General features: G+C 42.8%; 1 protein-coding gene across 1 annotated transcript in view; it reads right to left on the bottom strand.

Annotated features, from left to right (window-relative positions):
- The window catches only part of drosha (drosha ribonuclease III), an 80,813-nt gene that overhangs the window by 10,559 nt on the left and 55,113 nt on the right, over positions 1 to 15,141 (bottom strand). The window contains exons 24-28 of the mRNA XM_022767215.1: positions 13,037 to 13,194; positions 7,834 to 7,939; positions 6,254 to 6,395; positions 3,683 to 3,765; positions 2,008 to 2,111 (exon numbers count right to left, since the gene is read on the bottom strand). Coding sequence (XP_022622936.1) covers positions 2,008 to 2,111; positions 3,683 to 3,765; positions 6,254 to 6,395; positions 7,834 to 7,939; positions 13,037 to 13,194 — 593 coding nt within the window. The remainder of the gene's footprint in view (positions 1 to 2,007; positions 2,112 to 3,682; positions 3,766 to 6,253; positions 6,396 to 7,833; positions 7,940 to 13,036; positions 13,195 to 15,141) is intronic.

The following is a 15,141-nucleotide window of genomic DNA, read 5'->3' as shown; positions in this document are numbered from 1 at the left end:
TCAACTTCAAGGCTGCACACAGATGGAAGTGTGCGAGGGAGAAGAAAGAGCGCCATAGAGGGTCTGTGGGGGCTACAGCTCATGCTAAAAGCAGCTACTTACTGACTCAGGCCATTCTGTGCACAATGTTAAAGTGTGTATGTGTCTGCTCCCTGGTGTGTCCTGCCCAGACGAGATGTACGGTGAAGTGATGGTGCTGGGGTTGAGGTGTGGATCTGTCATCAGCTAGACACATTCACCAGGGAACCTTTAGCAGGGGACTCGGTGCATTAACTCCTTTTCTTCCCCTCTTTCTGTGTCCTTTCCTGCCCTCCCTCGGTCATTTAGTCGCTTTCTGTCTGACTCACACTCTTGTCTCACCCTGTGTTTTTTTTTTTTTTTCCCCTCCTCCTCACACTTGTAAACAAATTAGACGGACCCTCAAGAAAGCCTGACAGATTTGACACCAGCAACTGGTGTATGAAATTTTATAAAAGGCATATGATTCTTGCATATCGAGTGGGTCAGGTCATTTCATGAGGAGGGAAAGAAAGTCTTCGAGATTATCGGCTGCTACTGTGTATTCTTAGTGAACAGGAACAGACGAAGAAGTAATTACACACACAAAGGTGTTGCAAAAGCCTTAAATTCATCTTTGGCTAGCTTTATGCAAGCTTGGGTCTATTCTTGTTGTGTGCTGAAATGTTGAAATTCAAGTCACCCATGAGCTCTATTTGTTTCTTGTTCACGTTCTTGTGGGCAATTGAGTTGGAGGGAAGTGTTGATTGTAGTGTCAGAGTTGTGCTGTGTCAAAAATCACCATCCGTCAGGCTGATAGACAGAATAATAAACAGGAGAGCTGAAAAGACATTCAAATGAATATAAGGAGGAGAGAAAGGGGAGGAAGAGGGAACTGATTAAATGCTGGATTGGGGAGTTCATTGCACATGAAACTGCTCCATCCCTGACCGCCCTTGCACGTTGAGCCGCTGCCCTTTTTTTCTTTTTTTTTTTTTATCAGAGAAAACACTGTTTGTCAGTTTCCATGGTGACAAACACACTTCATGGCAGCTCTCAAAAGCATTCTGTCAAATGACACTTGCTCCTTGACCTTTTGTCAAATAGGAGGTCTCTTTGGGCGTGTTTATTTACCACAACAACAGAGACCTTTACACAGTTATTCACAATGTTCAGGGATCAATAACAAGGAGAAAAGTCCTATAAATTATGTTTGTGCCATTTCATTTCCCGGCATGTGTACTGTGGCCCATGTGATGCCTGAATGAACCCATCTCAGCTCTGGACTTTGAGTCATGCTGAAAAGAGGGACATGTGCACCTTTCTTTCCCTGCATGCACAGAGGCACATGAGTGTATGCACATGTTGGTTTATGTTAGGATACTCTCAGGGTTTCAAGCTACAATTGGTTACTATATGTAGATATATAAAATATATCCACGTCAGCTTTAACACCTGAACATATAGATAGTAAAAAATATTGGATTAACTGTTGAAATAGTTAGCTACCTTAAAACAATGGTATATAGGTTGCATTTCTATAGTGCTTTTGCAGTCTTAATGACCACTCAAAATGTGGACTGGAGGAGCCGGCGATCGAACCACCGACCTTCTGATTAGTGGACGACCTGCTTTACCTCTTAAGCCACAGCCATCCATGACGAAATGCATAAATGGCAAGTAGGAAGTACCTTGATTTGTCAGGTATGACAAAATAAAATGACCTCATTAGAGGATAGTATTAATTTTGTCTACGTCTAATCATGTATTAGTGCTTCTAGATTCTGATTAACAACAAAATGTTTTCTTAAAAAAGGATTGAGGGAGTGGCAAAGTAAAGTCACTCTCAATACATATTATCAAAAAAAAAATATACCAACCTAAATTTAGGGTAAAGACAAGTGAATCTTTGCAGATAAAATGACTGTTTTACCTGCGAAAATTCCACACCTGCCTTAGTTCCAAATAGCTAGTCTCAGTGTGCCTGTCAAGTGTTTTCTGAAGTCTTACTTGTACAGTGGGATATCAGGCTCCTTGCCCTCCGTTCTCAGGGTCAAACAGCACTGCTGCAGCTGAGACTTTGGGTCATTCCAGTCCTGGTTCAGAATGAACTCCTGCAACACACACACCAAACACAGCACACACGCAATCAAACTTCTTCTTTCTCAAACTTTGTTCAGAGAAACAGAAACACAAGAAATAAAAATCAGCTGCAGTTACAAACTCTCTCTCTCCCTCAGTCGCTCATGCTTTTAATTCATTCTTGCCGTGACCCTCTCCAACCTCTCCCCCCTCCCCCTTCTTTTGCACTCACTTATTTGCTCTCTCTCTGACTGGCTCTCCATCTGTTTCTCCACGTTGAGTACAAATCACAGGCTACTTAAGACAAAAGCCAATCCCCGGCCAGAAATAAAGAGCGTCTGGGAGTCTCCCAGGTGTGCAGCCCTGATACATTTCTCTTATCCAAGGGGGACTTCTAAAAGCCCTTCCATTAACAGGGAAGCAGCCTTGTCATAAAAAGGCAGACTTTGAATCCAGAACTGTCTGCTCCTATTAATTTTCTACAAAGATTGCTTCTGCTTCTGTTGCTCGCGCTCTCCTACTCTCTCGCTTTACTGCTTCCCAACCCCTCCATCTCCGCTGTTGTTGCTTCTGCGCTTTACTTCCCTTTTTCTCCTTCCCACTTTTCCCTCTCTCTGGGGGGCATCTACACTCCTTTTGCCTAAAGCAGAGAAATTTGGCTGTTTTGAAAAGAGCGCAGCATATAGCCCAGCTCTAGTATGAGCCACTTCAAGTGCACAGATGCACTGACACTCATGCAAACCCCTCTATATGCGTAATCACACAGTGCAGCAAAAAATGCGAACAGAAGGAAAGGAGCGTTTACGTCCCTAGTTTTGCCTCTCTATTTCCATCCAAATTGGATGAAGCAGCACAGTGTGCAACACTGTGGTTTCCAGAAGGCTATGTAAGGAGACATGCTGGCTGTTTCACAACTTTTCTCTTGGAAGTGGAAATGAGGTGCTCTCTTGCAGCGACCATGACGCAAAGCTCAGCTCCTCCAGAGCCGGGGATTCTCCCTGGAGAGGCACACCAAGACAGCAATTAGCATGGCATATCAGACCACTGCAGCAGCTTCTGGAGGAGAGGTCCACGCTATGTGGATACTCGCACATGAACACGTGTGTGCACACTTGTGCGCATGCCCATCAGACATGAGAGTGCATGTAATAGTTTATGTTTTACCACAGCAGCTGTATTCATGTGAAAATAGCAGTTTTAAGGCTCTTCTATCTAAGAGAGTAGAAGCCCTGTTCCTCCTCACTCATAACTGACATCTTGATAGAAGCTTAGTGTATCTATTCAACTCCTGGAGCACACCAGCAGTGGACGCCATCAACAGTACTTCTTGGATCGATGATGAATAACATCAACAACCAAATAAATCTGTCCCGCCACTGTTGCGATTCCCATTAAAGATGACTAAAATAGCAATTCGAACCGCAATTGTGAGAGGCATTCAAGAGGCGAGCACCACTTCAGGCCTTGCATCGATGCTGGCGCCATTAGGGCTCAGCCATTAGCTTGGCCTTCATCATCTGCCTGGTTCTTTCTCTCTGATATGTCCAGCTCAACGGCTCATTGATCAGGTGTGGGTGGTGAATAGCTATCAATAGGGACTCACCTTCAGCCGGGGGAAAAAGCAGACATTCATGAAGGTGTGCACATACACCAGATCTTTATCAATGTAGAGAGCGGCGATGAAAGCTGGAGAAAGAAAAAGAAGGAGAGCATTGAGAAAAAATAAAGCAACACAAAAATGGTAGTTGATGTGTGGCTTTCTTTTTCTGCTCTGCTTAACAGTTGGCTGCCTTCCTGCTGAAGCAAATAAAACATTAACAAAGACCAGAGGACAAAACTCAGCTGTGGCCCTCCACAGCAAGTGATGTGATGTTAATGTAAACAATTGGAAAAGATATCTCAGTAGTTGCTTGCCTTTTTCAATCCAACAGGAAATTGGTATAGCAAGGGCCACACAGAGTTCACAGAAACATCTATATAATATATAAGATGAAACTATACGTCAAGCTGAATTGAGAGTAACTGGCGGTCTAACTGAACTGAAAAAAAGATTGGAAACGTAAGCGGTAGGTGCGGGGTGTCATCTTCATCTCGTGGCTTTCCCTTTGTTTTCCTCTTCCATTAGCTGCCACTGCATTCACTCATCTCCGTGACTAAGACAGTGGGACATGAGAGAGGAATAATAGGTAATATTTCAGGAGGCCAGTGAGGGCCTGCTGTAGCTGCAGGGCACGGCTGTTCATATACGGAAGAGCTGCGCTCATTTTCAGCTCTGACCCTCGTCCCCTTCCTGTGTCATCGTCTCTGCTCTGGCCTGAACTTTGAAGGATAATTTGGAAGGCAAATGATATGAAGCGCTGCGTTGTCTTTGTGTGTGTATGTATGCCTGTGTGTGTATGTGTGCGTTATTCATGCATTAAGGCATGCCTATTGAATGCTGACCTGGAGCACATTAATGCTTTTTTCTTTCTTTGCCTTTCCCAGTTTTTTCCACTTTTTCTGACAGTCTATGACGGTCAGATCCTTATTCCCTTCATCTGCGTGACCTCAGCCCCAGTAAGGCCTATATGCCCCTGCTCTCTCCACTCTGTCTTAAAATTTCCTCAGACTTCCTTTTAATCATGGCTTTGAAATCAGGGAAATGTGCAGTAAAGTTTAAACACAAGGAACCCACATTTTGTCTCTAGATACATGTATTTGATGTGCATTAATAAAGGAAGAGCTCACCATCTATTTCACATTTGTGGGCTTGGGAATTTGGGCACATCATGCATTCATTTTTGAACAGTAGGCCATGTAATAAAACTCAAAATGTGACCGAGAAAATTGTCCATCAGTTGGCATTATAGCTCAACCAATACTGGATTTTATTCAGGCCGATACTGATATCAATATCTGTGTGTGTGTTTATGAAAACTGTGACCAAGGGCCGAGATATAGTGATTGAATTTTTTTTTTGTAACTGTCAATAAACTCATCAATGGCCTCTGGTGAACAGAAATAATGCACAAAATGTTGATGTTCTAAATGATCTCAAACATATTTGTTCCTACTTATCAGCTGAAAAATACACCAGAGTCCACAGTGGTGAGTACATTATACAGTGCTGGAAGTCACAGTTTACCCCCGACTTCATACCAGGATGAGTGTGACTTTATATAGAATTAAAGGTCAGCAGGGATCGGTCCGGGAAAAAAAGCTGTGGATTTCTTCTTCCACATTTCAGTGCAGATTCACCAGGACCAACTGACTAACCCAGCAGGGGTCAGAAAAGCCATAAGTTAATCCCCGACAGCCCCCCCCCCCCCCCCCCCCCCCCCCCCCCCCGCCACTGCCAAATGTGTTGCTTCACTCTAATAGTGCCCCCTGTAAACTTAACATGAGTCCTCACCTTCCATAGCCTATTATTTTTCCTTTTATTTCACGATACAAAAATATGATGTTACTGTAACATCATGTGATTTAAAGAAAAACCCCTTTGACTTTCTACCCTTCTACAAGGAAACTGCTTTGGTAGAGCTACAACCTCATACAGTTTTAAACATTAGGCGATAGGAAGTCAAATAAGACTGAAATACAAGCAGCGTGGTTTGACTGGAGCACAGCTATCACTCTTGATGAACACAGACTGGATGCATTTTCAGTTGGAATTTTGTGATGCTTCAGTAATGAGACAAGACAACTGCCCACTCTTATTTGTATAATATCCTGCAAGCAGCAAGGTCTTTATGTCAACCTAATGCAGGGAGGAAAAAAACAACTACCAGACAAAGCTGATAATTTTCTCTATAGCTGCCAAATGTGATTCTTCCACCATCCAAACACTTATTTACTAAGCATATTTTGAATGTCAAAAAATCTATTAAGCTGGTAGAAAACCACAAGTAGATTATTAGTTGTGGGACACTGTGGCAGCTGTAGTTGGTGGTGTTTAAGAAAAGAAAAAAAAAAAAGAAAGGAAAATTATGAACTCCTCCAGTCACACTCTCACTCATCTTCCAGTGTCTTCAGCAGAGAAGTGACTGTTTGACATCCAGCACAAAGGGAACAAAGAAATCAATAATGGTACTTCATGCTGAAATCTTAAACTGCACATTCTGGAGAGACCAAAAAGAAAAGGTTGAGCAGGTGTCTATGAAGGGCCTATGAATGAATCAAACAACTGTGGACATACATTCCAATAAGTCAGCCAGAGTCTTGGTCCGCAGGGCGACCGGCCGTTTGGTTTTGTCATTGGTGATGGCGAACTCCTGCATGCCCAGCTCCTCCGCCACTTTGGCCTGCGTGCGGTTGTTTACCAGCGAACTGCGGAGCAGCTGCGGACAAACACACAGAGCGTCACTTTTTTTTCGCGTCCACCTGTCAGGAACGCACTCACGGTGTGAACATACGGCCACACAGAGGCTTCATACAAATGCGCGCTTCCATGGAAATCTACAGAAGTACACACACAAAATAAATTTTAAAAAAAAACATCAAGATAAACCACCACATGGAATAATTCATCAAAGACAGAAATGGTAATGCAGAGTAAATGTTTTAGGGAGATTGCACATTGCTCTGTTAAATATTACATTGCAACTTGGAGCTGAGCGGATGACAACATGTTAGAATGGGTGAGGTACATTTACGTCTCTAAAAGGAAAAACACAAACATGTTAAATATAGCTACAAGACGGGGAAAAAAGAGCAAATGGAATGAAATATGACTGTCTGACTCTGTCTTGCTGTGATGTGCCCTCCTTAACAGTACACACGCAATCACAATCAGAGCCACACAAGCACACACACACACAAGCACACACACACAGACTAGTTGAATGAGCACTTTTTCCCCCGATTTGAAATCCATTTCAGATGTACCCCATCTTGACTCTTGGGCATAGGCATTGCTGAAGCTTTCAGTCTCTCAACGAAAGCTTGCTGGAAGCTTTTATATAACTAACATCATAGCTTCCATCTATAAGGAATATCCACGAAGAAGCGTCTCACTGCAGTGGTTCTTTTTCGGTTTTAGACCAGTTCAATCCCTCCAGCCTTGAGTAGTCAGCCTTCTAAAGAGAAATGCTGATGCTCGAATGAAAAGAAGGAGATGTAATGCTGTTTGACGCTGTCAGAAAATGGACTTGCATGTTCAAAGTGTGATCATTTGCTTTGTACCTGTGTTCCAAGCTGTGCAAGCTGGTACACACACACACACACACACACACACACACACACACACACACACACACACACACACACACACACACACACACACACACGCCAGCGCAACTTTATTTTTTATTTTGCAGACACTTGACAGCTTCAGTAAAAATGTGCCAACAAAGATGTGTTATTGAAAACTGCTGTACAATTTTGTCTCATGACAATGCCCATCACTAGGAGCGCAGTAAACATACAGGTGCGGTGTGGGGTGAGGACTGGAAGAGAGTTATTTTGTGGAAACAAGCAAAGAGGAAGGGGGTGAGTACCTGGCTGGTACTAGGAGATTCAAAGATTGAAGGAAGGAAGGAAAAAAAAAAAACACGCAACACCCAAAAAAGCAAAAGCTCAGCTGTAACTTCATTTTATGTAAACTCGTGGCGAACTGCGGTTCAGGGAACTTCAGACAGCAGAAGCACAAATACGGAATGAAAACAAAATACAGGTGCAAAGATGCAGATGTCGAAAAAGTCCAAGCCTGTTGGCGGGAGGTGAAAAGCCAGCGAGGAGAGAGTGTGATGACAAATGATGTAAGGGATTTGATCTTACTGTTAAATGTCCTTCATGGTGGTCAGGGAAGTGGATGAAAAGGTACTCTGTGGCCACCAGCTGCATGATCGAATCTCCCAGAAACTCCATCCTCTGGTTGTGGCCGCTGGATGAGAGACAGAAAAGATGGATGGATAAAGTTAAACATGTAAAAGGACGAGTAAGAAGAAGAAGAAGAAAAAAAAACAAGGTTACAGAGGGATAAAGTGGAAATTAAATGGGGTGAGATGGGAGGGCAGGGAGAAATGGGGTAAATAAGAGGGGACAGGGAGGGTTCCACATGAGGTTATTCAGCCACACATCAGTGGGGCATGAAAGGCATCATGCTCTCTCGACAAATCTACCAGGCTTTTAGTCTTTTAACAGAAACGGTGAAGTCGGCTGATGTACATTTCATGGGTGGCCTCTGGGAACAGCTGCACTGACAGGCTGTGTGACAACTTGGAGGCTGCCTGAAGTAGCAGTCCTTCTGAAGAAAACGCTGGGCTTTGATTGCAATTCAAATATAAATGGAAAAAATACATGCTTTAAAAACCTCTGGTACACCTGCAGGAGTGCCTGTCAAAATCCTAAGCCTTTAAAAGCAGCGAGCGTGCTCACAGGTTTAGAGAACAACTTTCAACCTTCTAACAATTCCTAGAAAAATGCTAATGGCAGCTCTGTGATACTGTACATCAGCTTCCTGCCATTCTCGCCATCACTGAAAGGCAGGGAGCACACTGTAACTCTCTGCACAGTGCTCGACGGGGCAGCTGGGGTTTTGGGGGGGGGGGGGGTATGCTACTGCTGCCGCTGTAATGGTCATTAATTAAACAGAATTATAGATTAGCATTGCAGATGTGGGCTGGTGCTGTGCCAGGCAGGAAGTGCTGGGTGGGGGGGCATAAGTGAGTGCAATGCACACAGGTAGGGAATATGCAGCAGCAGCAGAGCACCGATCCATCTATAGATATGAGCTCCACGCAGGAGAGGAAAGTCTGAAAGATGAGAGAGAAAGATGTAGAGGTAGAAGACGAGGAGGAGGCTGACATCAAAGGGAGAGAAAGGTCAAAGTTTATTGTCCGATTCCTGGCGCCTCTACCTTTTATGAGCTGCAGAGTATCTGAGCCAGAGAGATCTGCGTTAAAGATTCAGTGAAACCACAGTTTCAGCATCTTTAGCAGGGCTGGACCGGTCACTTATTTGGGTTATCAATTATTGGCATTACATTTTCTGTTGACTAAATGTTTAGTAAAAAATACTGAAAAAAATCATAATTTTCAAATTGTTTTGCCCGACCAACAGTCCAAAATCCCCCCATCAAATTCTCATTAAAAATATTATCAATTATTTTTCTTTCAATCAACTAATTGCTTAAATATTGGAGGTCTCATCTTTAGATTCTGTGATGAAATGTCAAGATTTGATCAAATCATTTAGGAACTGATTTGATCATGAAAAATAAAGTGAGCATGGAGTCTCTGAAGAACCAGTGATTCTGAGGTGGAATTACTCCTCTTTTCACTAATAGAGGACTGATGCTTCCATCATCACTTCACCCTCACCCGCTCTGTTATATAATAAAGCAAAAGGAGAGGGAGAATAAATCCTAGTCACTTAAACCACATCGACAGCACTTTTGGAAGTGTGCAAAAACTTTTATGGCAACTGAAATCCATTAATTTGTTGATTATTTTTTCTGTTACTTGTTTAGTCTGGTGATAGTGTAAAATGCCCGTCGCTTACCATGCCAAGGTGAGGTCATCGAATAGCTTGTTTTGCCTGACCAACAATCCTGGTCCCAAAGATATTCAATTATCAATAATATCAAACACAAAATATCAGCAAATCCTCAACATTTGAGAACACAACAGAGCAAATATTTGGCATTTTTAGCATAAATGACCAATTATCAGTGTTGTTAGTTCATATTCTGTCGATCGACTAATCAATTTAGCAACTACAGGTAATGCAGGGACACGGGATGAGACAGAACTACTTGGACTGAGCTTCATTAGGAGGGAAGGGACACTGCCAATGCACACTCCTATATAAAAAATAATCACAGAGCTTCTTAATGAAAAGGCTCTGCCACAAGACATGAGAGCATGAAGAGGTGAGGTCAGGGGAGGGGAGAACGACACCCCCCCTCGTAAGCACCTGTACAACATGCGAGTCAACAGGTTAGCTGCGGATTTTCTCTGAATCTACCATATATGCTGTATAGGAGCTGGGAAAGGGGAGCACATGCTGTATACTAACAGATGGAGAAGGTGTAGTGTGAGCTAATTCCACATCCAATAGGAAGCTGAGTGGGAAAGGGAACAGGGGAGTGACAGTGAGAGACGAAGGGAAAAAATGGAAGAGATAGAGGGGAAAGGGAGAGATAGAGCGGGTCAAAGAGGAATGCATCGCTGTGTGAAGCAGCACAAAGAGCCATCCCTTATTCACTTCAACAGCAGAGGCACAATGCTCCAGTAAGGTGGGGGAAATTGAAGTAAAGTGTGGAGCCGAGGTCTTTATTCGCCTTTGACTTTGATCTAAAATACCTTTAACAGCCCCTCTGAAGAGGCGGCGACAGGCTGCCCACTCCAAAAGAGGGGAGCGCTCCATTTTGTCAGGCCATTTTTTCCCCTCGCTTCTTAGGGAAATTATGTTCTTGTTTCATATGTGCGTGCTTGTGTAAGGTTCAAATGTGTAAACTGCAGCTACTTCGGATGAAGTGTTACTGGGGGGGCAAGTGGACCAGTGACTTTGGACTCAAGCATTCAGTGTAATTTTGGGAAAAGGCATAGGAAAGAAAAAAAAAATCCACTATATGATAATACATTTTGCTACATCAAAAGATCAATATAAATTCAAAATGGTACTTCAATATAATGAAATCTCAGGGTCTCTTCTAGCAAAATTGCACTAAACAGAAAATGAATTGAGTGAAGAGGAAAACAACTGTATTGGATTTAAAGTTTCTAGTGCGAATTGTATAAAATCTTAGACAAGACAAGCTATTTAATCAACTAATCTAAAAAGTCATACTTTTCTTCAAACAGCAAATTAGGTGAAATATCATCATTATTAAACATTATTTTTCACCTGAAATAGACTGCTAAATGAGTCATGGAGATTATCTGCAATGTTTCATATAACTACTGTCAAAGCTGCACGGTGAAATGTTCTTTGATTTAAAAAACAATTCTCAACATGAAGAGAGGTGAATCCTTTTTCACTAACGGTGAAATTCTTGCAACACCCAGCTTTTCCGCTGTGAGAGAAGATAGGAAGCCGAGCGCCTGGGGGCCGCAGCTCTGCATTTCTGCAGTCTGACGGAAGCCTCCAGTCTCCACCGCCTTTCGACAGGGTCAACTCCCATCCCTGTCTTCTTCTAGGTCAGTTTGTCCTCTGCTTCTGCATAAAGTGATAGGCCGAAGGCCAACCTGGGTCCTGTCTCCTCATCTGCTGCCTACCTTATTGTCTGACCTTACTTTTCTGTTATCTGACCTCATTCTTCTCTCCATCACGACAGTGTGACCTACTTTGGTATAACCTTTGGTCCTCATGGGCAGCCGTTGCGCAGTTCCAGCTTTCAAGTCAGTCGGCTCTATTTAGGTCAACCTGCCTTTGGCCACTAATGAGCTAATGAACATAAATTACCCTGAAAATATATGAAATATATAAAATATATTGCTCCAGGAAAAGTAACAATAAAATTCAGTGAAATAAAAATATACATTAGGCTACTGGATGTGATGCAACCAAGTAAGAAAGTATCATTGATATCAACCTTGAGCTGAAAAAGTCTTCCAAGTAAAGCTCAGTGGGAGACAAACCTCTGGACCTCTAATCGACTTCACTGACCATGAGTGGGGAGAGCTTTGACATTTAAGTGATGGATTAGAACATACACAGCTGTGTACTGTATGTGTGAACGTGTGCTCAAGATACTCACAACCATAGATACACACTCACACACAGAGCAATGTCCTTGTGGCAAACCTAAGCAAGCAATTACAGAGTGCAGCCTGCCAATAAGATATCAGAGGTATGCTGCCAAGGCTAATTTGCTGTAGCTGTCAAACTCACTATTGTGTTTTGTTGTAAAGCTCAGAAGTGAGTTAAGCTTCCATTGCAAATAACCCTCTCATACTCAGAATCAGAAACACCTCAAATTGGAGTGAACAGTCTCATTAGTGGAAACATTTTCATATGAAAATAGCAGTCGCTTCATACTCGCATTCGTGCGTTTTCAATGACCGAGCAAGGTTACACTGCAGTGACACAATGACATGTTTGTTACAAACAGACTGAGTCGTTCTCTCTCCCATCAATTCTAAGTCATCCCTGTAGAAGTTTGCAACTTTGTCCGCTATCGAACAAATGTCACAGGGGAGGCTGAGAGGAGAAAACATTTCCACTATCAGAGCTAAGTCGCCGCAGCATCACTGTGATACGTTGCCATTAATCGGGAAACAGACCGGAAACAAAACTCCTCTCTCTCCAAACAGAATATACTGAGATATTCTATGTAGACGTATGCAGTCTAAATTAAATCTGGATTGAATAAGTGTGAATCTAGGAATTCAGAGGGTGGAGTGAAGCATGACAATGAGTGGGAAAAAAAAACTGTCAAATAAGAGATGTGGCTCCAGTGAATAAAAAAAAAGAGAAATTTCAGACCCCCTGCCCTGGACAACCCAGTGAATCAAAACCCCATTTCCCATGGGGCAGTGGGGTTATGGCCTCACAGGTACAGGCAGACTACAGATATGGGGACTTCAGAGTCCCTCGGGCCTCTCTCTCTCTCTTAGCTGTGAAACCTTTGGATTAGGCATGAGGCCAAAAAACCAGTGAAACAGTCTATATTTCAGTAAGGTACTTTAAACATGACATTCAAGATATAACTTGTCGTACAGGCAGAATTAGAGACTGCAAGAAAATGTATAAGCTGCAGGGGGCAAACATAATGATGATGTGAGAGGAGGAGGCTGCCACATTCACAGCAGCTACAACCATTTAAAATGCTCCACATATGAGAAAACTCCCTGCATCTCAGATCACATTATATATTATAATGCATCGAGCCTCATCACCTCTAAAGGGAGCGACAGACAAACTCTGGCTACCTCTGCTGCATCCTTGCTAATTACATCTGGCCAACTAGTGGCTCACTTTGCATTTTTATTGGCTGTAACTCTATTACCAACAAACAAACTGCCACTGTACTTACAGGGTGAGGTGGTTGAAGCCCACCGTCCTCAAGGTGAAAGCTCTGGCCAGCAGACGCACATGCGTGAACAAAACGCCAATAGAATCCTCGAAGCTGGTCAATTTCTGAAGGACTGGAGACGTCTCAATCAGCTGTCTGTCTGTCTGAGGCTCCTGGACCTGGGCATGGGGAAGAAAAACAGTACAATGGTGGTTTGTGAAAGAAAAATGGGCCTGCACGGGGTCGGATCGTTACAGAGCATAAGTATCTTATTATGCATAGTCAAACTATTCACTTCCAGCTTTACGACAACAGACTGGTGAAGACGCATTCCTGTTTAGATATGGCAAAGTCACGTCCACAAATAAGTGGTTTTCCCAGTTTGGTGTTGAGCAACTTGAGTGGCCTGACCTCCACCTGAGCCAACACCTTTGGGAGGAACTGAAATGCAGACAATGAGCCAGGCGTCATCAACCAGCATCTGTCACTAATGCTCTTGGGGCTGAATCGAAGCAAATCCCTGCAACCTGGTTCCACGGTTATCGGATCGGATGAAATGGGTTAGTGCCACTGTCACATATAAGGGGTGTAATGTTCAGGTGTAGAAATCTTAATAATCTTAATAAATCTTAATAAGAATTTTATTTCTTTGCTGGATTTTCGGATTCTTTTTGTCTTTGTGTGTAGATATCCCATACTCAAGTGAGCGTCAGTAACAGACAGCATGACCAGTCCTAGGATCCTTCAACCAGACACAAAAAAACGCTACTTACTCAATGAGGTCGTTCTGCATAAGAGCGTCAAATAAATTCCTTAACTGAGATGAACCTCTACACTATGTGCTGCTTCAGGGCCTATTTAGAGTGTGTGTTTTTACTCCGCCTCAAAACAAACTCAGAAGATCTGCAGCAGATGGAATCTCTTAGTCATTAAGTTTGGAGTCAAACAGCTCGGATTTGTCTCTCTCTCTCTCTCTCTCTCTCTAAATCTGGTGATTCAAACAGTCAATTAATATCTCCGGTGACTCGGGCGCACTGTATATCTCCTCGCTTGTTTTAAAGCAGGCCATACCCGAGACTCTTGCCCTTGAGAATTTGATGAGTCTTGAAAGAATGTTTTTGTTGTGAAAACTGCTGTTGATTATGCTTTTAACAATAGCATTAGCACTTGGTGAGTTCAGAGGTAGACGGGTTCACCAGAACCCGCCTATGCTCGTTAGAAAAAGAAATGATATGCTAGGGAAATATGTGCATGAATGTTTGTTGAATCAAGAGATATCCTTATGGGTGCATTAATTAGGCAGCTAGAAACATCTAATTGGTCTCTGCGTGCTACAGCTGTAAGCTTGACCAAGACATCTTTTCCAAAGAAAACTGAAAGACTGAGCCACATAATTTCATATGGACACTTAAAGCACATTCAGCTGATCTTGTTAGCTTGCTCCATTTAGCTGTACACTTTAAAGCATCCCAAAAATAAGAATAAAGAAAGCAACTTTTCAAGGCTCTCTGGGGTAAGATGGCCACTTTCTTCATTTTTCCAGCATCTTTGTCTGTTTTCATGAAGAAATGACAAGTAAACAGTTTCTCTCCCATGTCAAGCCAGTGTGCAAAGCAGAGATGTATTTTTAAACTCAGTATTTTAATTGGAGTGCTGCCGGTAATGTCATGGTTCCATCATCCAATATGTCCTAAGAAACACTTCATTCCTGCCGTTTTTCACTCTGTTAATTAACGAAAGGCGTTTAAATGTCATGCATCACAACTAACGACATCTGACGAGTTCAGCACTCACAGGCGCAAGCTATCCTTCAGGGGGAATGGCCAGCAGCAAGGCTTCAAACGGAGAAAAAAAAAAAAAAAAAAAAAAAAAATCACAGGTTATGAAAAAATATACACACACACACACTTTTGAAATAGCTTCAAAGCATCACTTTCAGCTCAGTCCAGACGGAAAGCAGAATCAGAGCCGAGGTCTTTTGAGGCCCAAAAAGCCTGACACTCATGTATCTCCCTGATAAACCAAAGGAGAAATTTTGAAATCCAGACTCAACGTAAATGACGTTCTGGTAAATTATTCTGGAGAGCTGGGGGTGATGATGCGCTGGTGCGAATCGAGCGAACACG

This window comes from Seriola dumerili, unplaced genomic scaffold, assembly GCF_002260705.1.
Source record: "Seriola dumerili isolate Sdu_G_001 unplaced genomic scaffold, Sdu_1.0 BDQW01001124.1, whole genome shotgun sequence".
Classification (NCBI taxonomy): Eukaryota; Metazoa; Chordata; class Actinopteri; order Carangiformes; family Carangidae; genus Seriola; species Seriola dumerili.
Note: the sequence above shows the minus strand (reverse complement) of the source record. Positions and strands in the feature narration are given on the sequence as shown.